The sequence below is a fragment of the Capricornis sumatraensis genome, chromosome 2, assembly GCF_032405125.1.
Source record: "Capricornis sumatraensis isolate serow.1 chromosome 2, serow.2, whole genome shotgun sequence".
Lineage (NCBI taxonomy): Eukaryota > Metazoa > Chordata > Mammalia > Artiodactyla > Bovidae > Capricornis > Capricornis sumatraensis.
In genome coordinates, this window is record NC_091070.1 from 90124703 (window position 1) to 90152231 (window position 27529).

The window sequence follows — 27529 nt, forward strand, 5'->3', positions numbered from 1 at the left end:
TAAATTTCAACTGTTCTGATCACAAAAAATAAATAAAATTATGTGAGGTGATGAATGTTATCTTGATTATAGTAATCACTTCACAGTGTATACATATATCAAAACATCATGTTGTATACCTTAAATATTTACGATTTTTATTTGCCACTCATAAAGTAATACTGGAAAAATAATTGATAGATGCAGGCAAATACATATTTCAACTACTTAAAATTCAGTGAACCAATAATTTACAAATATTTTATCCCCTTTTTCAATTTGTTGTTTGTAAATAAGGTCAAACACTGAAATTTTTAAAGATAAAGCCTCTGAGAAATCCGTAAGGTAACTGTCCCCAAACTGTTTCCCCAGGGTGCCAAGAGGCTCCATAAAACTTACTCCCTTCCAAAATTAAACATTACACAAGATAGCTGAAACAATTCACTCATAATTATGTTTTTTACTTTACAGTCAGTACCAAGAAAACCTCAGCCCACCCTCATCTCAACTCAAAATTCAGAATCAATTACTTCCATTCACATAGTATCTTCAAGCTACTCAGGATTTCTGAAGACCATTTTTAATAGATGGAATTCAGGAGCTCAGATAACTCTGATTCCACTAAACCTCCATTTTTTTTTTTTTTTTGTCCAGGCAACTACATCTTCATCTAAAGATACTATGAAACGAAAGTTAAAATTCAGAAAAGTATGAGATTTTTTACTTAAAAAGTTTTGTTTGCTATTATAGTGACTTCAAAAACAGAAGACTTTAAAATGGAGAAACAATTTAAAGTTAAAATGTATTCATTTTCATAATCTTTATTTTTTAGGTTTCAAAACAGAATTAATTTTCAAACTAATCAAAACTTTTAATACATTCCCCTGGAACTTACTAAAGCAGCTGACTCATTATTATTAATAATAAATTCATTATCACCAATGTTAAGTGAGCCCTCTACACTACCTGGCAAATACTGTGTCAAACCTTCTCCACTCTGCTTCTCTGATCAACCTGAAGTAGTAAACACTACTTCAAACCATCTCCACTGTTCTTAAACCGCATGTTATCCCACTTCATCCTCTCTACTCTCAACAGACGACCTTGCACAGTAATTCAAAGAGAAATATGGAGAAGCCATTCAACTATGGGAACTCTTCCATACCATATCTACAAACTTTCTTGTAACTACACCTATCCTCTCCTCCTATTCTCCAGTTTCAAAAAAATTCTCTTACCTAAAGCCAATGTCTCCAAATATAAGCGGGACCCACGCCCTTTCCACCTTCTAAGGAATCTTATTCATAATGGTACTTTTTTTCCCAGAGTAATCAATTTTTTTCTCTTGACTGAATTTTTCCAATAAACATTTACATCTTTCTTCCACCTCAAACACAAAATTTTAAAAAACTCCACTGTTCCACCTTTCTATTTCTGGCTCTCCCCTTCACAGCCGAACTTCCCCAAACAGTTGTAAACATGCTTAGTTTCTGTTTGTTTTCCCACTCTTTCCTCAACCTACTTCAATGAGTATCGGATCCACGCTCTACTCTCTCCCTAGACAATCATATCCATACTCTTACCTTCAATTATCATCTACATGCCAATGATCACCAAATGTACACTTCTGGTCAATACCTTTCCTTTGAGTTCCAGATCTATATACATTCAACCATCAACTCCAAATATCTAATTTGATGTTCCAAATGTATGTTTAAAACAATATGTACACAGAACTCATCAGATACCTGCTCACCCTCCAATTCCTATGAAACACACATACTCCTGTATCTGGCTCCTCCTGCCTTTTGTTCTGTCTCAGTGAACGGTACCACCATGCATCCAGTTATAGAAGCCAGAAACTTGGGACAGTGGTTCTCAACCAGAGGCTCTTCTGCCCCCAGGAGACATCTGTTAATGTCTGAAGACATTTTTGGTTCTCATAACCAAGGATTAGTGGCATCTAGTAAATGAAGTCAGAAATGTGGCTAAAACATCCTAAGATGCAGGAGATAGTCCCTCCATACCAAAGAAAGTTGGTCTAAAACATCAATGGTACACAGGCTTAGATGACCTAATCTAATAATGCATCATCAAATCCCATCAATTTCACTTTCCCCCAACACAGTTTAAACCCATCAATTTTTCTTCATCTTAACTATCAGCACTTCCTAATTCAAAGCACCATTACCTTTTACCTAGTATCCAATAATAACTTCCTACTTCCACATTTGTGCAACTGCTTAAAATGAAGTCAAAACAATGTTTAACTCGTCTCTTTCTTGCTTAAAAAAAGACCCTGAATAGCTTACCAAAGTTCTTAGGTGAAAACTAAAATGATATACTAAAGTCCTTGCATGATCTGCCTGATTCCCCACTTCTCCTACCACACTTCAGCAATTTTCCCCCTAAATCGATCAAACTCTAGCCACCATACGGCCTCCTTTCAGTTCTCCGCAGACTGCACGCTCCTCTCTATCACCCAGTAAACCTTCAGACACACTGTTCCTTCTCTCTGAAGCGTTCTCTCCACCCCCAACACTCTTTCACGGATTAACTCCTACTCACCTACTCACCCTTCAGATCTCAGCTCAAATATTATCTCCTCCACACCATCATGGAGATAACTCTGCACCTGTCCTTTATAACACTTTTAAATATACAAAGCTGCAATTCACATGACTATTTCTAATGGCTCTCCCTCTCACTATACTGTATGTACATGGGAAAGAGACCATGAATATTCAGAAAAATGCTGTAACACAACATTTTAGCATATAGCCAGAACTCACAAATTTTTGTTGATTATTTAAAAAAAAAAAATACAGAATCTAATCTACTTCAGGAGTTCAACTGTCACTTTTATTGTAGGTATTCATATTTCGGGCCCCAACCATGCTTCTGAAACATATATGGACAGCTCAGCTACATGTTTTTCTTCAATACCAATTAGCTTACAGATGATTGATAAATAAGGCAATGGTATCAATTTAATGTATTAATTGGACTGATTTGTATGTGGAGCGGAAATTGTGGAATTGTAACCTTTACCAAAAAATAAAAACAAAAAACAACAAAAACCCTTAGCTTGGCTGCTCACAAGGAGTCCTCACAGATCTAAATCAACCAAGTGTCTGCATCCAGGATTCCCACTCGAAAAGCATTAAACATAGCCCACCCTCACGGAGCTCTCCGCTGCTGTACTTCCTTCAGAGTCTTACTTAGCAGCTGACTCACTCACTCACAGCTCCACTTTAACTGCCTTGTCTCGTGGCCTCCACAAGGCAGCATGTCAACTTGTGTATTGTATATTTTTTTAATATCCCTTGCAATAGCACCCAACCAGGCTAAGCCACATGCCTGATCTATCCAGGTCATTTTCCAAGGGACTGATCATTGTACTTCTGAGCGTTCTGGTTCCAAAACTGTTTAGGTTTTGCATAGCGTACTCTCAAGCCCTATTTCCCATGGCCTTAGCATGTAATCTGCAGAACATGAGGCCATTCAAGAACAGAAATGTTACAGCAGAGTTCCTCATAGCTCCAAGCACTGAGAAACATAACTCTTGACTACTTCCTCAATCAGCTTGAACATTCAAAATCTGGGTTCCTCATCTCTGTTAACAGTCCAGACAGAACCAGATCATTAAAGTCGCTGATCTCTCTCTCTCCCTCTCCCCCCACATTCAATCATTCCACACAGGTATCAGTTTTCCTTATGCATGGTCTCTCACATCTTTTTCACCACCATCCACCATAACTGAAATCTCCAGCATCTCTCATCTGAAAAAAATTTAACAATTAATAGCCTTCAAGGTAATTATACCTCTTTCCAGGCCCTCCTTATTCCAAACCAAACTCCACTAAACTGCAAGAATTATCTTCCCCAAAATGCAAATCTAACTGTGCCAGTCCTCTACTCAAAAACCTTCAATGGCCTTCTACTGTGCATTCAAGGTCTCAAATTGCTGCTCCACTTTATTTCTCACTGAACCTCCCACTCATTTTAAAATCCAGCAGAGATAAACCATACAAACTGCTGACAAAGAAAGACACTCAATAAATATTAGCTTTTACTCTCACAGATGACCTACTTTTATAGTCAATTCTAATAATGTCATCTCTCTACCCTTCATTTTAAGCATCTTAAGTTCCTTCTCTTTATATTATTAGAGATGAAGGTCAAATCTTGGTTGTGTCACTTACTAGCTGTGACCATGAGCAAGTTATTTAGCTTTCTGAGCCTCAGTAAAATTAGGATAATATCCATGTCATGGGGTTGTTGAAAAGACTAAATGACATAGCATATGTAGAATGCCTGGAAGAGAAGAGACATTAATAAATGTTAGTTTTCTTAAAAAGTGTTCACTTAAAGAATGAACACAGAAATAAACTGCCTACTTTCTCCCAGAACCAGCAAGTAAGAGCAGCACTCAAAGAAACTGGCTTACCAATAGAATACTATTAATAATCTTTATCCCTTGAGGTAAGTGCTTATGCCAAAAGCATAAGATTTAGGAGAATTTTTGTCTATGCTACTAAGCAAAGAAAAGGTTATTGATATGGAACCATATTTTAGCAGATGATTTATCCTGACTAATGTTATTAAATTTACTGAGATTCAATATATCAATAAATCTTATCCATATGCAGAACTCAAAGCTAGTTCCAGTATTTAACTATTTACAAATGTGTGTGTGTATTAGTTTCTTAGTTGTGTCCAAACTCTTTGCGACCCCATGGACTGTAGCCCGCGAGGCTCCTCTGTCCATGGGATTCTCCAAGCAAGAATACTGGAGTGGAAATTGAGAGCTTCAGTACTTATGCATAATATATTCCATAAAAAATGGGCCTATGGCTGATTCATGTTGATGTATGGCAGAAACCAACACAACATTGTAATTATCCTTCAGTTAAAAATAAACAAAAATTTTTATAGGGCCTATCTACATACATATATCAAAAACCCACACAGAGTAAAAGGTTGTTATGTGAAGTGAAGTGAAGTTGCTCAGTCGTGTCCGACTCTTTGCGACCCCATGGACTATATATAGCCTACCAGGCTCTTCTATCCATGGGGTTTTCCAGGCAAGAATACTGGAGTGGGTTGTCATTTCCTTCTCCAGGAGATCATCCCAACCCAGGGATTGAAAAAGGTTGTTATATCTCCATTCAAAGTATTGTCCTGATTTGATTTCTACTGCAGGCTTTCACAATATTACATAAGTTTCTTTAAAATGAGAAAGCAAAGAAAGGACAAAGAACTGAGAGGTGCAGAAAAGGGGTATTAAAACTTCGAAGTTAGTCCGTTTGCTTTCTCTTCCCTCCCACTGATATCACCTAAATGCTTTTCCTATTTCATAGTAAGAATAAAGAATGACAGCCATTTTTATAAATAGTCCTGAGACAACTGGACCAAGAGCAAAAAAGAAGTTAGACCTCCCTACCTTAATATCATATATAAAAATTTATTCAATAGATCAAAGACCTAAATCTAAGAGCTAACACTATAATACTCTTAGAATAACAGAGCCATTAATTTTCGTGACCCTGGATTAGGCAATGGTTTCTTAGATGTAATACCAAAAGCTCAGGAAAACAAAGAAAAACAAATAAATTGGATTTCATTAACATGAAAAGCTTTTATGCTTCAAAGTGCATCATCAAAAAAGTAAAAAGACAAAGCACAGAATGCAAGAATATATTTGCAAATTATTTACCTGATACATGTCCAGTATTCAGAACATATAAAGAACTATTACAACTCGACAATTAAAAAAAAAATTAAAACAGACAAAGGATCTGAATAGACAGTTCTCCAAAGAAGATACACAAATGGCTAACACATAAATGAAAAGATGATCAGCATCATTAGTCATTAGGGAAATGAAACCAAAATCACAATGAGATACCATTTCATACCCATTAGAATGGTTATAATCAAGAAGACAAACAATGACAAATTTTGGCAAGGATGAAGAGAATTGGATCATTCACACACTGCTGGTAGAAATGTAAAATGATGCAGACACTTTAGAAAACACTTTGGCACATCCTCAAAAAGTTATACATAGCGTTACCACATAACTCAGCAATTGCACCCCTGAGTATAGACCCAAGAGAAATGAAAACATCATGTACAAAAACTTATACACAGATATTCACAGCAGCAAAACTCAGAATAGTGAAAAAGTGGAAATAGCTCCCAAACCCATCAAGAGAGGAATGCATAAACAAGATATGGTATATGTATACAATGGAATAGTATTCCGCGATGGTGGTGGTTTACTCGCTAAGTTGTGTTCGACTCTGGTGACCCCATGGGCTGTGTAGTCCACTAGGCTCCTCTGTCCACAGGATTTTCCAGACAAGAATACTGGAATGGGTTGCCAATTTCTTCTCCAGGGGATCTTCCCTACCCAAGGATCAAACCCAGGTCTCCTGCACTGCAGGCAGATTCGTCATCAACTGAACTACCAGGGAAGTGTCCTCTTATTCAGCTATAAAGAGGAGTAAAGAACTGAGAACTGCTATGACAAGGATGAATCGTGAAAACATGCTAACTGAAAGAAGACCACATACTGTATGATTCCATTTATATGAAATGTTCAAAATAAGCAAATCCATAGAGATAAAAAATCAATACTGGTTGCCAGAGGCTGGGGGAGACAGGCAGAGATGAGAAAGTGATTGCTGCTGGGTACAAGGCATCTTTTATAGGTGATGAAAATGTGCTGGAATTAGGTATTGGTAATGGTTGCACTGCCCTCTGAATATAATAAAAACCACTGAATTATACCCTTTGATGGAGCGAATTTTATGATAAAACTGCATCTCAATTAAAGAAAAAAAAAAGAATGATAGCAGAATAAAAAGTGGCACAAGCAAGGAATGAAGCCAGTATTCCCTTTTTGACCCAACATTTTCTGCACACTTACTATGTTTCAGACCTATACTGGTTGCTAGGAACCGGAAGATGAGTAAAACAAAATCACTACACTCTCCAGGCCCATTCTCCTTAGCCTACAAATGTAGTATTTCTCTATGGTAAAGCAGTTTGAAAATGCAAAAACAACAAATATAAGCTTCAGACAATTCAAAAGAATGCAGATACTTACATTATAAACTCTTCTAAACTAGCCAGAATGCTTTTTTAAGAGTTTCACTAAATACGGGGAGGCAGAAGAGACATGCTTCTAATATTGGTGTCATTTTCCAAGAAGTATTATTGAAACAGCTTCATTTATTTGAAATTATTTTCCAAATAGTACTTTTGATAAATCTTCCTTGATCATATCACATATCAGTAATATAAGAAAGTATTATTTTCTCACTGACTCCTCGGTTCTCTATTCTTGACATTAAAAACCTCATGATAAAAACAAATATAACAAGGAAAAACATGCTTTTTAATACTTTACTGGAGTCTCCATATGAAAGCTTATTTTACTATAAGAGAATAGGTAACAAGAGAATTCTCTAAAGTAAGAAATCAACTCTTTTAGGCTCTTATCCCAGATTTTTATGAATCAGAGAAAATCTGATATCCTGATATGAAAGCTTCATTTCCAAAGAACAGCTCACAAAAATCAAAGAATCAAACTTAGATAGGAAACTATATTGAATAGTCTTTTAAATAGTACAGAAAAGGGGCATGTTCTACCTAATCCAAGACATTAGTTATTTCTGATACTTTTAATATACTATTTATATTAACTTCTCAAAAGATAAAACTAAAGTCTATATTAAAATTACCTTATCTTTGGCCTCAGGCAGTGTGATTTCTCTAGGTTCTAAAATTGATATTTCTCGAAAAGGTGGAACACATCTGACTATATCTGGTACATAGTGTGTATGAAACAATGGTGATATTGAGTATCTTCTTTCATCTGATAAAGGCACTATGTGGTTAACTATAGTTGGCTCTTGGTGGGGTGAATGAAAACGCTGCCGTTTACCATCAAGAGGAAGATTCTTTTCATCGCTTAATCTCCTGAAAACAAGCAACATACCTTAGTGATTAAAGATATAACTTTCTGATAACAAATAGAAAACAATTTAAAATATACAAATAATAGATGAAAATACTGACTTTTTCAGCAAGGCCATGTTATTAGCTCTAAATGAACCATAAAATATTGTCAGTATAAGAGACAGCTTTAGAAAAAATGTATACTAATGCATATTTTTAAAAAAACAAACCAATATACACATCAAGGTTAGTCTCTTGCATTTGAACTACCACAATATTTAGTATCAGCAACAAAAGCTTGGTAGGAAAATCTCTATTTATAGAATCACTAATAATAAAAGATGCAAACTCTAACATAAGGAGGATAAGATTAAGTAAACTGCGTGCTGTACATAAAAAAGGGATCTTGGGAGTCCACCTATGTTCTGGTTTATCAGCAGGAAAGACCAAATTAAGAGACAGCTGGGTTTTTTTTTTAACTATAAAAACACTAGATAACTAAAGTAGTCTGCAAATGAACTATACTTATATAGTTCAATATAACAGTATTATATACAACAGTCTTGTATTCATGTTAAATTCTTGGTCATGACTGATGTATTTTTAGCTATACAAGAGAATATCCTAGTCCTTAGGAGAAATGCACTGATGTGCTTTGGGATAAAGTGAAACAATGTCACCAACTTTCTTTCACATGGTTCAAAAAAAGTGGGGGCAGGGAAGGAAAGAGGAAGAATAAAACAGATTCAGCAAAACTGACGAATCTAGCAAAACCACATACAGCTGCTCACTGTACTATTTTTCAAATTTTTCTGGAAGCTTAAAAATATTCAAAATAAAAAAGAGAAAACAATTTAAAAGCAATTATTTGTTGGGAAAAATGGTATTTACTTAAATGATATATTACTAAGGTGTTTAAACCACAGGAAATTATCCAATCCTTTTGTTTAACTCTAAAATTTTATGGGTCATAGCCACCTGAAGGTTTTTATTTTAATATTCTTTTGGGATTACGTCAGTTACTCTCTCTTTGACGGACCCACAAAATAACCAGAATTCCTACTTACAGTAAAGGTATACAAGTGCTAAAAACATAAGTATAAATTTAATATTTTTAAACATAAAATTCAGAGCTTTATATAATGAATATTTCTATTGAGAATGTCAATGTTAGGTTTAAATATATATATATATAATTATGAACTAATGGGATTTATTGTCATTCATGATTCACAAATGGGGCTATCAAGACAATTTCTAGAACACAAAAATTTAAATGAAGTCAATATTTTAAGCATCATGATACAGTTTTCCACCCAATTCATTACCTCTGTGTGCTTCAACTTTCTCAACAGAAGAGGGGTAACAGTACTTACCTCACAAATTGTTGTAAAACTTTGCCAAACCATTACTTGCAAAGTCCTTAGAACAATGCCTACTCTACACAGTGAAGGACTGATGCTGAAGCTGAAACTCCAATACTCTGGCCACCTGACGCGAAGAATCGACTCATTGGAAAAGACCCTGATGCTGGGCAAGATTGAAGGCGGGAGGAGAAGGGGACGACAGAGGATGAGATGGTTGGATGGCATCACCAACGCGATGTACGTGAGTTTGAGTAGGCTCCGGGAGTTGGTGATGGACAGGAAAGCCTAGCATGTTGCAGTCCATGGGATCGCAGAGTTGGGCACAAATGAGCGATTGAACTAAACACAGTGAAAGTGTTAGTTGCTCAGTTGTGTTGCTCTAGGAGTTAGTTGCTCCAGGCTCCTCTGTCCATGGAATTTTCCAGGCAAGAATACTAGAGTGGGTTGCCATTCCCTTCTCCAGGGGATCTTCTTGAACCCAAGTCTCCTGCATTGCAGGTAGCCTCTTTACCAACTGAGCCACCAGGGAAGCTGCAAAGTGAAAGTCACTCAGTTGTGTCTGACTCTTTGCGACTGTATAGTCCATGGAATTCTCTAGGCCAGAATATTGGAGTGCGTAGCATTTCCCTTCTCTGGTGGATCTTCCCAACTCAGGGATCGAACCCAGGTCTCACGTTGCAGGTAGATTCTTTACCAACTTAGCTATCAGGTAAAGAATAAAATAGATAACCCGTGGGAATTTGCTCTGTGATGTAGGGAGGTCACTCATATGTATGCCAATGGCCGATTCACGTTGAGGTATGGCAGAAACTAACACAATAGTGAAGTGAAAGTCACTTAGTCATGTCTGACTCTTTGAGACCCCATGGAATGTACAGTCCATGGACTTCTCCAGGCCAGAATACTGGAGTGGGTAGCCTTTCCCTTCTCCAGGGGATCTTCCCAACCCTGGGATCAAATCCAGCTCTTCCGCATTGCAAGCAGATTCTTTACCAGCTGAATCACAAGGGAAGCCCAAGAATACTGGAGTGGGTAGGCTATCCCTTCTCTAGCAGATCTTCCCAACCCAGGAATGGAACTGGGGTCTCGTGCATTGCAGGCAGATTCATGACCAACTGAGTTATGAGGGAAAGCCATAGTGGGTGAACAGTAATTCTTACCTAGTGTTATTTCTCATTGTACATAAAAGTTATGGAATGTTTATACAGGCTTTAAAAAGCAGTATCTTGCAAATATTGCCAAAGCTTATTTTAATACTCACCCCTAAAGTTCTATCAAAATTACCCTGTGACACATCAACTTCTTTTAATTAAACTGGTTCAAATGAATTGATTCCTGACTTCTCTATAGAAAGCTTTATGTCATACAGACACTTTCACTATAATAATATTTATCGTGGAACCTGACCTGTGTAAGATAAATTAAAGAGTAAACTTTAATAAGAAGAAAGAGTTATAAGCTGAATTATGTCCTCTCAAATTCACATTTAAGTCTTAACCCCTAGTACTTCAAAATGTGACTCTATTTGGATACAGGGCCTTTAAAGAAGTAATTAAATTAAAATGGGGTTATTAATCCAACATAACTAGTATCCTCAGAAGAATACTTAGGACACAGAAAACAGAGAAGGATGACCACATTAGGAAAGGTGGCAGCCATCTATAATCCAAAGAGGGAGGCCTCAGAGGAAATCAAACCTGCTAACACCCTGATCTCAGACTTCTAGCCCCCAGAATTTTAAGAAAATTAATGTTATTTTAGTCACCCACTCTGTTGTACTGTTATGGCAGCCCTAGCAAATATACAGAAACCCATCTGCTTTAGTTAAAAATCTCAATTAAAAGTAGTTATCTGAAGATAATTACCCCTAAAATTTTTTAAATATTTAAAAGTGTGAAAATTCTGTTACAGGACTGACTGCACAGACCCCAGGAAACAAAATGTAGGTTAGTGTCCATTTAACTTAATACAAGATACATTGTTAAACAGTTCCCAAAACTGCAAATTTTTCTTTTAAAATAAGTAAGAAATACTTACTTCCTTCCTCGAAATAATGGGGAAGTTGAGGTCTGTATTGGACTGACATTTCCATATGTCAACTGCTGTAATGACACAGCTCTAGACAAGCTACCAAAAACAAAGAAAGAGCATGATGACATTTCCTCTAACTCCAAATGTTTCCTATAAAAAGGATCTGCGTCAAGTAAGAACTGAAACACTGCACTTACTCTGCATTGTGAAAGCTGAACTGTGCATCTATAAGCTGCTGGTGTGAATAAAGACTTGGTGACAAGGCAAAGAAGTTATTATGTTGTTGATGGTTTGGAGTGAAAGGCGGGCGACCCAAAATTGAGTTTGGGAACATGCTCTTGTTCACTAAAAGACCACATGTATTCTTCTACCTAGAATAGTTTTAAAGACAAATTATTAAAGACACTGAACTTTTTGATAACCAGTATCTACTATTTAATAAAGTTACCAAGTTACAAATTTCATTTACAAATTTATTTTCTCAAATAGATCTCTTAAGTCACAAAATACATAACAAAATACTTACTAATGATGAATTTTAAATCAAGGTTAACTATATTATTCAAATGACACTAAAATCTATGCAAATTTCTAATTTCATGATAAATTACTGTCATAATCAACAACTCTCTTATAAATCAAGTTAACACCATTATACTTTGATAATAAAAAGAAACCACCCAAGAGATATATTTAATAAAATCGACAATTTCTTACATTATTCCCATTTTAATTTATTCAAAAGCATAATCCTTCATATGACAACCCAAGTCCCAGGATTTAGAGCTTACAGATCTGATCAAACAAGGGATGGAATTTTGTTACCTAATAACTATTTATAAAATTCTGAGATTCCCCCCAAATTCTAAACAACTTATAAAAACAACAACCAATAAAAGAGAGTTTGTACCATAGGAACAGGGAAAACCTATGTAAAACGCAATCAGAATTTTCACTGCCCCAGCCAAGAGACTAGATATTTATTCTTTGCAATGACTGACCCCAAAAGGCTGTAAATTCACAGAGAAAGAGTGGGATAAAAAAACAAACTGAAAACAAATATTAAGTAAAGTCTACAAAGTAAAAATAGCATTCCCAGCTTATATTCCCAATTCATGCAATTAAAAAATTCATCTTTGAAATAATGGAAAGAGAAATCATATCATATAGTAACAAAGGAATCTGTAACATAGAAGCAGTCGTTCACCAAGAAAACGTTAAGCTTGCTAGAAACCTACAATGAAGTCTACCATGGAACTGCCTACCTATGCACACAGAAGCTTCCAATTTAGATTTCTAGAAAAACATTCATGGATCATCAGAAGTTAAAAATTTTAAAAAGGCTTAGTAATAAACTGAAACAACACTTGGAACAAATGAAAGATGAGAGGAAAAAACTCATTAATTTCATAATTAATGAAAAAAACACTGTATATATAAAACAAGAATGTGTTGTTTAAAAAGCAGGAAGGGCTCTTGGAAATTACAAAATTAAAAGCAGAAATATCCAGCAGAAAGCTAAAAGAAGACTGAGGAATGAACAAGAAAGAAAAACTGGTGAGGGCAGACAGGAGGCAAAACAGTAAGAGAAAAAATATAAGCGAACCAAACCAGGTGGCCCAACATCCAACACAACTTAAGTTCCAGAAAGAGCAGAAAAGGAAATTTCCAAGAAAATAAAACAAGAACATGTTCAGAATTGAAGAACACCAAGCCTTAGACTGAATCGATCCAATGAGTAAAAAGCACAAAATACACACACACACACACACACACACGTCTATATACACACATATATAAACGCATATTACAGTGAAATTTCAGAATACCAGGTAAAAAAGCTTATAAATATTACAGAGAAAGAAAATGTTATAAACAAAGGGATGGGGTGAATAAGTAACAAGGTCCTACTGTAAAGCACAGGGAACTATATTCAATAATCTGAGATAAACCATAATGTAAAAGAATGTAAAAAAAAGAATGTATAAACGTACGTATAACTGAATCACTTTGCCGTATAGCAGAAATTAACAGAACAGCGTTAAGTCAACTATACAATTAAAAAAAAGAAACACACAAAGGGATGGTAATCAAAATAGCTTTGGACCACTCAATAGCAACAGTGGAAACAAGACAAAGAAGTGAATGCTTTCAAGGCTTCTGTAGGAAATGCCTTCAAGCTATAATTCTATACCCAATTATATTATCAGTGCAAAAGGGGACTAAAAACCCTTTCAAGATATGTAAGGAATTGAAAAAAGTAAAAGAAAATCCCAGACATAGGAAAAGGGAGTTGTCACACAGGTCAGAGACAGTAAATTCCCCAGGATGGTGGTAAAGGGAAGCTAAACAGCTTAAAATAGAACACGTAAACAGAGGGCTACAAGAAGATATCCAAGGAGGAAAAAGAATGAACTGGTAGATTACCTTATATAATATTTGACCAGAGAAGAGTTTGGCCAACAGAGCAGAAAAAGTTAATTATAGGAACAGAAATGTAGCAAGCTGGGGCTTCCTGGTGGCCCAGTGGTTAAGAATCAGCTTTAGAATCAATGCAAGGGACGTCAGTTCAATCCCTGGTCCTGAGAGATCCCACATGTCTTGGAGCAACTAAGCCCATGCGCCACAATTACCGAGCCCACCCACGGTAACTTCTGAAGCTGGCGCACTCAGAGCCGGTGCTCTGCGACACGAGAAGCCACTGCAATGAGCAGCCCGCACACAACAATAAAGAGTAGCTCCCACTCTCAGCAACTAGAGAAAGGCTGTGTGCAGCACTGAGGACCCACCACAGTGAATAAACAAATAAGGTCTTAAAAGAGAAGTGCAAGGAGTTAAAAACTAATTACTGAAACTACAGACAAAACACACTCAAAAGGGCACATGAAAAAATATAGTCAGTTACCTACTTAGTTCTTACAATAACATGAACATTTAACATATTGATTTAAACAGATTGTAACATGTATACATGTGAAGTTGCTTCAGTCATGTCCAACTCTTTGAGACTCTACAGACTACAGCCTGCCAGGCTCCTCTGTCCAGGCGATTCTCCAGGCAAGAATACTGGAGTGGGTTGCCATGCCCTCCTCCAGGGGATCTTCCCCACCCAGGGATCAAACCCACATCTCTTATGTCTCCTGCATTGGCAGGCAGGTTCTTTACCACTAGCACCACCTGGAAAGCCCAAAATTATATTTATATATTACTTACTACATTGTAAGTAATTTATTTATAATTACATACATTATTATACTATATTTTACATATTATTTACATGTTTATATACATCATAATTTATGATGAGAGAGGGTACATAAAAGTGCTAAATCCTCATTTTCAATAGATGTCAATCTAAAAACCATGTTATAAAAGTTGTGGGGTTTTTTTTAGAACAACAGAGGAAAATAATATATATACTACTAAAAGAAATAGTAATTGCCTCTGGGGATTGAGACCAGATGGCTTGAAAAACTAGAATAGGAGACAACAGGAGAGGAAAAAAAAGAAAGCTCTAGGAAATAAACAAACAAACCACTCATAGAAACTTTGTTCCTTTTCAATTCTGAAAGATTAAAATTTCCTAGGCTGGCCATAGATAGTGAGACTCACCAGTTTAAAGTTCATAAGAGATTGTGGAGAAAAGCCACCATCAGATCCCAACCCAGGTGCCTGACTACCATGGACCAGAGACAAGGTGCTACCTCCAGAAAACAAGCGTTTGTCAGCTTTCTTCAGAAGGCCTTTCTCTAGCTATAGGAGACTGATTTTTTTTTTTAATTCCTATAAATTTGCTAAACTATACTCTCTGATGTTTGCTGCTGCTGCTGCTGCTAAAACGCTTCAATCATGTCCAACTCTGTGCGACCCCATAGACGGCAGCCCACCAGGCTCCTCTGTCCCTGGGATTCTCCAGGCAAGAACACTGGAGTGGGCTGCCATTTCCTTCTCCAGCCTGATGTTTGCTGCTTAGAGACAATTATCTTGAACCAAGCAGGATTTCACAGCATTCTTTATTAAAAGTACTCTCAATAACAGTAGAGTGCCAGATCCAAGGCTGTCACTAATGCCACCTTCTCCCTTTATTTGGGTTCACACTCTTTCTTTGCCTCCCTGACCCTGCTTCTCTGATCCAACTTCCCGGAAAACAATTACTATTTCATAGGATTCATGAGAAAATTACATTAAATACAATTCATTATAAAGAAATGTGCTTGATATTTAATTTTACTGTAATACAGACATACAATATGAATCTGCTCAAACAAGAGAAGGAATCTGTATTCAAAAAACTAGAATTAAAATATTCTATATTCAGATTTATTCAAACCAGTTAACAGGTAAAACTCCAGACATTTTGTTTATGTGTCTAAATATGTTTGTATTTTCTTCATGCTTGAGACGCAAAATAACATAACAGCCCAGATTATGGGCGTGAAAGTGAAGTCGCTCAGTCGTGTCCGACTCTTTGCCACCCGTGGATTATAGCCCACCAAGCTCCTCCATCCATGGGATTCTCCAGGCAAGAATACTGGAGTGGGTTGCCACTTCCTTCTCCAGGGGATCTTCCTGACCCAGGGATCAAACCCAGGTCTCCCACACTGCAGGCAGACGCTTTTAACCTCTGCACCACCAGGCTTACTTCTATCCTATTATCTGGTCAGAACAAGGACAGAATAAGTCAAAAGATGTCTTGTGGCCCAGCAGTACTCTTCAAAGCTAATGACCAAATTATCCACAGCTTAAAAGCTAAGAGTGATTCCATACTTAAAAACTTACTTTAGAGCAGTTATCTAAATCAGTGTATCCCGAATTCCAGATAAGCATCAAAGGTTTTGGAGCACCCCCAAAGCAAAGAATCTGTCAGTTCTCCTCAGGATGAATTTTGGCCTTCAAGTCCAGCTCTTATTTATGCCAACCTTGGAAGTGAGGATTAAATTAAATTAAGTTAAATTCCTAGGGAATTTAACCAATGATATTCAATGTTCTCCAATAGGTATCCTGCATAATCATCTAGAGATAAGGAAGTAAACCAAAAGCCCATGGATTTCTATTCCTTTCTAATATTTTTCTTAATATTAACAGACACACAAAGATAGTAATATTAAGGGACACACAGAGTTGACCCTGACTCTTTGCAACCCACCCCAAGAACTGTAGTCCACCAGGCTCCTCTGTCCAGGATTCTCCAGGCAAGAGCATTGGAGTGGGTTGCCATTCCCTTCTCTTAGGGAATCTTCCCAATCCAGGGATCAAACCTGGGTCTCCTGCATTGCAGGGAGATATTTTTTCCCATCCAAGCCACAAGGAAACCTACTCCCTTAATACATTCCAACACTAATTCTGATGAAGATAGAAATGACACCAAAATAATACCCTTTTATAAACAATATAGGGCTTCCCTGGTGGCTTAGATGGTAAAGCATCCACTGGATCGCAAAGAGTCAAACATGACCGAGCAACTTCACAAAAAAACCCCACAAACAACAATATAAGGGATCATTTTTTAAACAAAACAGAGTTTCTGAGAATAAAATCCAGCAAAACTACTATCACACCGGATTTAAGAGGGCTTCCACAAAATTTTAAATTTTTTTCTTATATTCTGAATAAAAGGCTTTTTCAGCAAGTAGAGGGGAAAAAAAATTACTCCACATTAACCACAGTACCAGGTATAAGAAATTTTATAATAAATAAAATCCAGATGTTATTGGTATCCTGTTTTTCTTAGTGTGAAAGTTACCAACTTTTCAATCTGTACTTGACTATAAAATGGAATAAATTTTGAACTGCTTTAAAACTGTTGCATTGGTTCTTGCCTTAAGGAGAGATTAAAGAGACAATCTTAAGGATTACTTCTTACTTCTAAGCAAGCCTACTGGGAAATTAGACAGGTCTATTTGTAAACAATCACACATGAGACAAGGGTGTAATGAAGTTGTTTACAAAGTAATTCCTAGTGACATAACCTTTAGTCCTGTAACTTACAAACTGGAATTTCTATCCTAAACTTGACCTCTCCTCCAAAGAATTAGAGAACACTCAAGATTACATAAACTCCTTCATCAAGATTTCCTAGAAAGTGGAATCTGCAGTTTTCTGTCCACTTTGTCCAAATGCCTCTGATCCCCTAAACTTACTACTCTTCTTCACAATACAAAAAGTCTAACTCCTAAATTCTGCTCACCCTCTGTCAACCCATCCATAGCTTGTGAAAGAGACGTTCCATTTGATTAAGAATTAGATCGCATCAAAGTGCTGAAAAATAATCGAGCCACATGATTCCAAACGAACATTTCTTCAGTGCCTATTCCACACAGAGCCCGTTACAGGACATTTCCTACTATTTAAAGTAATGTTACTATTATCGGCTATTAGTACAAGGCTGTCAATGCCATGTTAAAAAGCCTTGTGGTAATGAAGCATACAATACGAGAGTATTTACAAAAGTAGCATGTTACCTGTAATACAAACACATCGACTTAGTATTCACTTATGATCTTTCCGGAGAAAACCACACACCACACACCTGTTAAGTTGCCAATTTAGCTTGAGTTTCAGTTTCTTTTTTGTTCCCCTTATTGGTATACCAATACAAATAAACAACTGTTATTTTAGACAAAGAGGTGAGAGAGAATCAAACAAGGCAGGGAACGCGGACGATTCAAAAGTTGGGAGACACATGAATCCCTTCGTGTTCTGGCCTAGAAAGAGAGTTGAAGAGCCTATGCGCAAAGGGAAGGGGGCAAACAAAACACGGGGGGTAAACAACAATCGGACAGAGTCCTAACCTGTGCATTTTCCTGTAACTCGAAGAACTGAGGCGATTTCACAACCACTCAGTGAAAAGTCTTAAGTTTCAAAGTATTTACCTTAGCTCTTCACCACCCTTTGAAACCCCATGCAGTCTCTCGAGACACTCTTCCTCGTTTGGTCCTAGACTTGAGGACGGGACGCGAGGAAGACGAATGAGTGAAGAACGTCACAGTTCCTAAGATTCTTCAGCAAGTACGGGGGCAGCCCAGACCTCTGGGATATGGAGGAGATACCGCCGGAACCTCCCACACAAAACACTAGTTTTCGAAGAAGTTTCCGGCGCGCCGCGGCGCCCCGCCCCGCGCCCCCCAAACGGGCCTACACGGAGGCTCCCCTCTCTTAAACCCGCTAACTCACAAGTGTCCTCGGAAGGACTGCGCAGGAGGGTCGACCAGCACCCCCAGCCCAGGAGCTCCAGGGCCGGAGGAGCGACGGCCTGGCGCGCTTGGTCCTAGCTTCCTCCCAAGTCAAAGGAGGTCGTGCCCACGCGGAACAGATAGGCCCGGCTCCGAGCTGAGCGCCAAGTCTCGGCCTCGGCAGCAGGGAGGAGCGACACAAGAAAAGGCAGGGCCGGCAAGGGTGTGGGAGCTCGGGGGCGGTGGCAAGAGACGGAAGACTAAAAAGTAACCGAAAAAAAGCGTAGAAAGCCCTATCGGAAATACCCGGAAGACCGGCGTGACCCGGATAGAAACAGCGAACAGGCAGCGGGAGGTCACACTTCCGGCAACGGCCTCGCTCATTCCTGCGAGCTCCTGGCTCGAATGCGCAGGCGCTCGAGTGTGCTGGCGCGCGGCTGTGGGCGTCACGGTTGCGCTGGAGGAAGGTCATAGCTGCGAGAGCGTTGAGGCTGGGACTTCCTTGAGAAAAGCAGAGGGTTCCCTGAACCCCATCCCTAAGCTCACATTCTGATAAGCATTTTTTTTTTTTACCGGTCCTTCCTGTCTGCACTGAGTGACTCTTCCCCAGAGAAGCTTTTCTTGGCCTCCTGACCAAGTTTTCCCTCACCCTTCTTCACCGATCAGTATTAAGCTTTGTTTCTTTTTTTTCTCGTTAATGATCTGAGAGCTGCTTGGGGACCCTTATTTATCTATAAAGCCTAGACTACTCCCTGTCCGTAGTAGCTAACATTCACTAATTCAAAAAGTATTTAGTATTTCTTCTTGAGTGAGCTTTACTAGTTGTGAAAATACAAGCTGTCGGATTTATTCGTATAAATCTGTTAACAGTATTTATTGTCCTTTTAAAATACATAGGACCTCACTCCCTGGTTCCTGAAATTAGTGATTTGTGTCTTTTTTTTTTCTGATCGATCTCGCAAGAGGCATATTAACCTCACTGATTTCAAATCTCAAAGTCAGCTTTTGATTGCATAGGTTTTCTCCGTTTTTCTTTTTCATTGATTTCTGTTATGTTTATTTCCTTTTAAAAATTATTTGCCAGTTTCTTGGAAACTGAAGTCATTGATTTGAGATCTCTTCTTTTGTAGTACAGGAATTCAGTAGTACAAGTTTCCTTCAAAATACTTTGTTAGCTGCATCCCGCACATTTTAATATATTGTATTTTCATTTGACTTCATTTCAGAATACTTTCTAATTTCCCTATGAGTTTTTTCTTTGATCCTGTGGTTATTTGTGTGTTCTTTAGTCTCCAAGTATCAGATTTTTTTTCTAGAATATCTGTTATTGATTTATAATTTAATCCCATTATCATCAAAGAATTTACTTCATATAATTTAAATCATTTTAAATTTATTGAAATTTATCTTGTGGCCCACAGTATGGTTGGTTTGTCTTGGTAAGTGCTGTGTGTACAACTAAAATAAAAGTTTATTCTGTAGCTGTTGGATGAAATGTACAAATGTCAATCACACCAACTTGCCTGATACTAGGCTTCCCAGGTGGCGCTAGCTGTAAAGAACCTACCTGCTGATGCAGGAAACGGTAAGAGATCAGGGTTTGATTCCTGGGTCAGGAAGGTACCCTGGAGGAGGGCATGGAAACCCACTACAGTACTCTTGCTTGGAGAATCCCGTGGACAGAAGAGTCTGGCAGGCTACAGTCCATAGGGTCGCACAGTCGGATATGACTGAAGCACCTTAGTAAATCCACATGTTCTAAATCCTGGGGTGGGGGTGGGGTGGAGCGGGGGATTTAGAACATACTGATTTTCTGTCTACTGATTTTATTATTTGTTAAGAGAGGAACACTGAAATCCTTGACTGTAATTATGAATTTTTCTAGTTATTGACAGTAGCCTGCACCAAGCTCCTCCGTCCACGGGATTTTCAAGGCAAGAGTACTGGAGTGGGTTACCATTTCTTTCTCCAGGGAATCCTCCCAGCCCAGGGTTCAAACCTAGGTCTCTCACATTGTAGACAGACGCTTTACCTTCGGAGCTACCAGGGAAGTCCAATAGTTGCATAAACATTTAGAATTTTTCTCTTATTTAGGTGAATTTACCTTTAATGAAATTAAAATGAAAATTACTTTGTCATTATTAAATGATTTCAGTTTATAAATCACCCTCTTTTTTCTTGGTAATATTCTTTTTTCTAGTTATACTCTGATGGTAATATAATCACTACAGCTTTTTTATAGTATTAACATGATTTAATTTTAAGAGTAAACATAATTCAAATTCTACAAAAGTCTTCCAGGAAACTGAAGGAGGTAAATATTTCCCAGCTTATTCTATAAGGATAACATTATTCTGGTACTCAAACTCAAAATGTTGCAAGAAAAGAAAACCACAGGCCAATAGCCTTATAAACATAGATGCAACAATTCTTAACAGAATTCTACCTATTTTTGTTCCACAATATTTTAAAAGGATAGTACATTATGTCCAGATGAAGGCTTATCACAGGAATGCAAGGCTGAATTAACATGGGAAATCAAACAATATAATGCAGCATTAGCTAAGACTAAGAAAGAAGAACTACATGATCATTTCAATAAATGCAACAATAGCATTGGAAAAACACAATATCCATTCTTAGGAATACAAGAGAATACATACAACTTGATGGAAAACATCTGTAAAAAGTAGTTCTTCATGGGGAAGAACTGTTTTCTTCCTAACATCAGAAAAAGGCAAGAATATCTGCACTCACCACCTCTTCACCGCCATACTGAGGAATTTCCAGCCTGTGCAATAAGGTGAGAAGAGACAAAAAGCGTCCAAATCTTAAAGGAAGGAGTAAAACTGGTTTTATATACAGTCATTATATACTGACATTATATAAAGTTTTATATACTGATATTATATACAGTCAAAATTCTAGAGAATCTATAAGAAACTACTGGAACACAAATGAGATCAGCAAGATTATATAAAAATCAATACACAAAAGTAAACTGATTTTATTATACTAGCAACAAACAGTCCGAAAAAGAAATTAAAAATACCAATGCTTATGGATGAGTTTGATAAATATAAATTTATTTATACAAATTGTACACTAAAAATTACAAAATACACAGAAATTTAAGAAGACAGATAAACAGAAAAAGATACCACGTTCATGGGTTAGAAGACTCAAAACAGTAGAAGTGTCAATTTCTCCTCAAGTTGATCTATAGTTTCAATGGAACCCAAGTCAAAATCCCCAGAGGATCTCATAAGTAATTGACAAAATGATTCTAAAATGTATATGAAAATTCAAAAGAGCTACAATAACTGAAACAACTTTAAAAGAAAAGAACGAAATTGGAAAATTTATACTACACTACCTGATTTCAATATTTATTATAAAGCTGCATTAACCCAGATAGTATAGAATTAGTGTGAAGGGAGACAAACAGATCAATGAAATTAAATAGTAAGTTTTTTAAAAGTCATATATATCTCTATGGCCAAATGATTTTCAACAAAGTCTAAGGAAAATTCAGTGGTGAAAAGAAAGGCTTTTTAGCTAGTGATGCTGAAACATTTGGATATCCATATGTAAATATAGATAAGTAAATTTCCTATAACTGATTCAGGTTAATGTTTGGCAGAAACCAACACAATCCTGTGAAGCAACTGTCTTTAAAAATATGAATAAAAAATTAGTAAATTTCATACTGTATGTGAAAACTTGAAATGGATTATATATATATACTTTAAACTTTTGAAAGAAAGCAAGAAAAAGTATTTGAGATCTTAGGCTAGACAAAGATTTCTTCGGTGTGATACATAAAGCACTATCCTTAAAAGAAAAAAATGATGAACTTCATCAAAATTAAGTACTTAAGAAAATGAAAAGACTAGGCAAAAATGAAGATGCACTCAACCCCCCGCTTTGGGGCAGAGTCAGGGAAGAAGGACAGCAGAAAGGGATTTAGGGTGTTTTGATGATGTGGGTTTTGTGATTATTACAGCTTCCCAAGTGCTTCAATAGTAAAAAATCCGCCTGCCAATGCAGGAGACAGGAGTTCAATCCTTAGTTTGGGAATATCCCCTGGAGGAGGAAATGCCAACCCACTCCAGGATTCTTGTCTGGAAAATCCCATGGACAGAGGAGCCTGGAGGGCTACAATCCATAGGGTCACAAAGAAGCAGGCATGACTGAATGCAGCAACACAACACAATTTTATATTTGGCATGTGATTGCATCATGAGTTGTTCTGTCATGTGGAGTCATCTACAGCTTCTACCGTTGTACCAGCCCAAAAATGAACCAACCTGAGGGAGCTGTGCTGCAGAAGAATAAAGAAGAATGAGACTCAGAAATAAAGTGGGGATCAGAGGGCTGATGCCATTCGCAGGCAAAAGCCCAGATCCTAATCCTTCAGTTCAGTTCACTCACACAGTTGTGTCTGAGTCTTTGCGACCCCATGAATCGCAGCACGCCAGGCCTCCCTGTCCTTTGCCAGCTCCCAGAGTTCACTGAAACTCATGGCCATCTAGTCGGTGATGCCATCTAGCCATCTCATCCTCTATCATCCCCTTTTCCTCCTGCCCCCAATCCCTCCCAGCATCAGAGTCTTTTCCAATGGGTCAACTCTTCCCATGAGGTACCCAAAGTACTGGAGCTTCAGCTTCAGCATCATTCCTTCCAAAGAACACTCAGGGCTGATCTCCTTCAGAATGGACTGGTTGGATCTCCTTGCAGTTCAAGGGACTCTCAAGAGTCTTCTCCAACACCACAGTTCAAAAGCATCAATTCTTTGGCTCTCAGTCTTCTTCACAGTCCAACTCTCACATCCATACATGACCACAGGAAAAACCATAGCCTTGACTAGACCGACCTTTGTTGGCAAAGTAATGTCTCTGCTTTTCAATATGCTATCTAGGTTGGTCATAACTTTTCTTCCAAGGAGTAAGCGTCTTTTAATTTCATGGCTGCAGTCACCATCTGCAGTGATTTTGGAGCCCCCAAAAATAAAGTCTGACACTGTTTCTACTGTTTCCCCGTCTATTTCCCATGAAGTGATGGGACCAGATGCCATGATCTTCGTTTTCTGAATGTTGAGCTTTAAGCCAACTTTTTCACTCTCCTCTTTCACTTTCATCAAGAGGCTTTTTAGTTCCTCTTCACTTTCTGCCATAAGAGTGGTGTCATCTGCATATCTGAGGTTATTGATATTTCTCCCGGCAATCTTGATTCCAGCTTGTGCTTCTTCCAGTCCAGCGTTTCTCATGATGTACTCTGCATAGAAGTTAAATAAGCAGGGTGACAATATACAGCCTTGACATACTCCTTTTCTTATTTGGAACCAGTCTGTTGTTCCATGTCCAGTTCTAACTGTTGCTTTCTGACCTGCATATAGGTTTCTCAAGAGGCAGGTCAGGTGGTCTGGTATTCCCATCTCTTTCAGAATCTTCCACAGTTTTTTGTGATGCACACAGTCAAAGGCTTTGGCATAGTCAATAAAGCAGAAGTAGATGTTTTTCTGGAACTCTCTTGCTTTTTCCATGATCCAGCGGATGTTGGCAATTTGATCTCTGGTTCCTCTGCCTTTTCTAAAACCAGCTTGTGCATCTGGAAGTTCACGGTTCACGTATTGCTGAAGCCTGGCTTGGAGAATTTTGAACATTACTTTACTAACCTGTGAGATGAGTGCAATTATGCAGTAGTTGGAGCATTCTTTGGCATCGCCCTTCTTTGAGATTGGAATGAAAACTGACCTTTTCCAGTCCTGTGGCCACTGCTGAGTTTTCCAAATTTGCTGGCATATTGAGTGCAGCACTTTCACAGCATCATTTTTCAGGATTTGAAAGAGCTCAACTGGAATTCCATCACCTCCACTAGCTTTGTTTGTAGTGATGCTTTCTAAGGCCCACTTGACTTCACATTCCAGGATGTCTGGCTGTAGGTTAGTGATCACACCATCGTGATTATCCGGGTCATGAAGATCTTTTTTGTACAGTTCTGTGTATTCTTGCCACCTCTTCTTAATATCTTCTGCTTCTGTTAGGTCGATACCATTTCTGTCCTTTATTGAGCCCATGTTTGCATGAAATGTTCCCTTGGTATCTCTAATTTTCTTGAAGAGATCTCTAGTCTTTCCGATTCTGTTGTTTTCCTCTATTTCTTTGCGTTGATCTCTGAGGAAGGCTTTCTTATCTCTTCTTGGTATTCTTTGGAACTCTGCATTCAGATGCTTATATCTTTCCTTTTCTCCTTTGCTTTTCGCTTCTCTTCTTTTCACAGCTATTTGTAAGGCCTTCCCAGACAGCCATTTTGCTTTTTTGCATTTCATTTCCATGGGGATGGTCTTGATCCCTGTCTCCTGTACAATGTCACGAACTTCCGTCCATAGCTCATCAGACACTACTATATCAGATCTAGTCCCTTAAATCTATTTCTCACTTTCACTGTATAATCATAAGGGATTTCTTTAGGTCATATCTGAATGGTCTAGTGGTTTTCCCTACTTTCTTCAATTTAAGTCTGAATATTGTTAACTTCTACTTCCTTATTCATGCTCTCCTGGTAGCTCAGATGGTAAGGCGTATGGTTACAATGCGGGAGACCTGGGTTCGAGCCTTGGGTCAGGAAGATCCCCTGGAGAAGGGAATGGCAACCCACTCCAGTATTCATACCTGGAAAATCCCTTAACCAAGGAGCCTGATGGACTACAGTCCATGGTGTCGCAAAGAGTTGGACAGGACTGAGTCACTTCACTTCACTTCAGAGATATCTGTTCTTTACAATCTCAGATCGGGGATAAAGATATACAATGCACAGTCCTCAATGTCAAACCTTCAGGCCTTTCATGACTTTGTTTAGCCCTTCGGCTAGTAGCACCCTTTCTCAGCAACTCCCTCAAGGCTCTGGTTACCGGAACAGTCACTAATGGTTTTCCATCAGTCACATCAGTACTTCAACATCTTGTTTTCAAGATGTCTTTCCAGGATGTACTTTTTACTGCTCCCAGCCCTTCTCCTGGGGGTGATGAGAAAGTCATTTTTATTTTTCAAAGAGACCCTGTTATAGTACAGGCCTGTGCGTAGCATATTCCCTGCATTCTACGTGTGGATATGGTAACGTGGAATAGGATAAAGAGAATGGATACAAGACTGTTGTATTTTGTACCTATTACATGCCATCTCCTCTGGGACATCTTGGGGATGGAGTAAACAACACAGTCCATCAGTCCATACTTTCCTGTAGCATATATTTCAGAGAAAAAAAAAGCCTTTTCAAATTAAAAAAACAAAAATGTAATTTTAATAATACTAACCAAGAAAAAGAAAAGACATGTTTCTATAGGAGCAGATAACCAGAGGACATGATGATTGAGGATGTGCGCTACTCAGATCTCCTGTAGGGAGAGTGTAGTTGACTGACAACCCCAGCTGCTGCCACTATGGATCTACCATCACATTTGGTAAAAATACCAGGGCAAGGAACTTTACAGTTCTGCCTCAGTTTTGTCATTTGTAGTGACAGGGATAGTATAGAACTCCCAGGCAAGAATACTGGAGTGGGTTGCCATTGACCCACAGATGGAAACTGTGTCTCCTGTATCTCTTGCATTGGCAGGCAGGTTCTTTACCACTGAGCTGCTTGGGAAGCGTTAACAATCACGAAAACCACATCATCAAAACGCCCTAAGTCCCTTTCTGCTTTCCTTTTTCCCTGACTCTGCCCCAAAGCTGGGGGTTGAGTGCATCTTCTGCTTTTGCCCCTCCTGAACTGCAGCCAGCCAATGACAATACTGCAGACGTGTTAGACCCAGCCTTCCTGAAGGGCAAAAGACCCTTGTAAAGGGCAATTCTGAGTTGAAAACTCCCCCTTTGCCTAGCCAGAACTCTCTTAGAAGAGTGCTGCAGTCTTTTTCTACCCAGTTCTCCTTCCTTCTTCTCCGTCAATAGATGTCAAATGTGCGTTGGAACCTGAGGCTCTCCCTGCTTACTCTTGCTTCCTCCCTTTTATCTTCCACAGGGATCCTCTAGTAAAGCTCTTGCATGTCTAATCCTGTGTTGACATTCACTTCTTGGAAGACCTGAACTAACATAGAAGCTTTCCCTAGCAAGTGCCATTTAAGCTGAGCTGTAAAGGAGTAGACCCTGGGGGAAGAAATGGCAACCCACTCCAGTAATTCTTGCCTGGAAAATCCCATGGGCAGAGGAGCGTGGTGGGGTACAGTCCATGGGATTACAAAAAGTCGGACGCAACTGAGCTTGCACACAAAGAAGTAGAAGTTAGATGAAAATTTGAAGGAAGAAAGAGAAGAGCCCTGAATTAGAGAGGAACTTGGCACAATGCCTGGCACATGGTTAGTGCTCAATAAGCATTGCTTGACTAAATGGAGTGCAAGTGCTTTGTGTAGAGCAAGAAATTGTTCCTCATAAACAAGTTTACAAAAGGAGTTCTATTATTATCACTGCTATTACAAATGACAAAACTGAGGCAAAACCGTAAAGTACCTTGCCCAAGGTCAGGCAGCAGTTGAAAAGTACACCTAGGAGACAAACAGGTTTGTCTCCAAGTTATTTTTAACTGCTTAGCTACCCAGTTATGTTGACTCTCCTCAGAGGAGTTGAAAAGGGCTTTGAAAAGAATATGCATAAAATTTTTTTAAATTCATAATCCATCTAAAGGCCACTGCCTCTTCTAGAAACAGGGCCAGAGACATCCTGAATTGCCCTGGTGATGTGTATGAAAGTCCTGAAGTAACTGGATAGGATGTCATCAGTGGAGTCCATGTTGTAAACTGAGTTCCATAGTTGGAGAAGCAGAGGTTGAAAGAAACCGTAGGAAGTTCCTCTTCTTAAAGTAATGCTACATGGAGATACACAGATGTCTTTCTGATTAGGAAGAAGTGAGTGAAACCAGAGATACAGGATAGAGTTAGATGATTGTTATAGTACTAAAACTCTTCAAACTTATCAACTTCTCACTATCCAGTGTGATCCTCTACGTGTCATGGGG

The 27529-nt window shown here is 38.2% G+C and overlaps 1 protein-coding gene across 3 annotated transcripts in view; it reads right to left on the minus strand.

Moving 5' to 3' along the window:
• Positions 1–18797, minus strand: part of TENT2 (terminal nucleotidyltransferase 2) — a 63628-nt gene extending 44831 nt beyond the window's left edge. For all 3 annotated transcript variants that reach the window (XM_068991928.1, XM_068991919.1, XM_068991937.1), the window contains exons 1-4: positions 18221–18797; positions 11546–11719; positions 11355–11444; positions 7734–7971 (exon numbers count right to left, since the gene is read on the minus strand). In XM_068991928.1, the coding sequence (XP_068848029.1) occupies positions 7734–7971; positions 11355–11444; positions 11546–11682 (465 nt within the window). In that variant the 5' untranslated portion in view covers positions 11683–11719; positions 18221–18797. The remainder of the gene's footprint in view (positions 1–7733; positions 7972–11354; positions 11445–11545; positions 11720–18220) is intronic.
• Positions 18798–27529: the final 8732 nt, after the last annotated feature.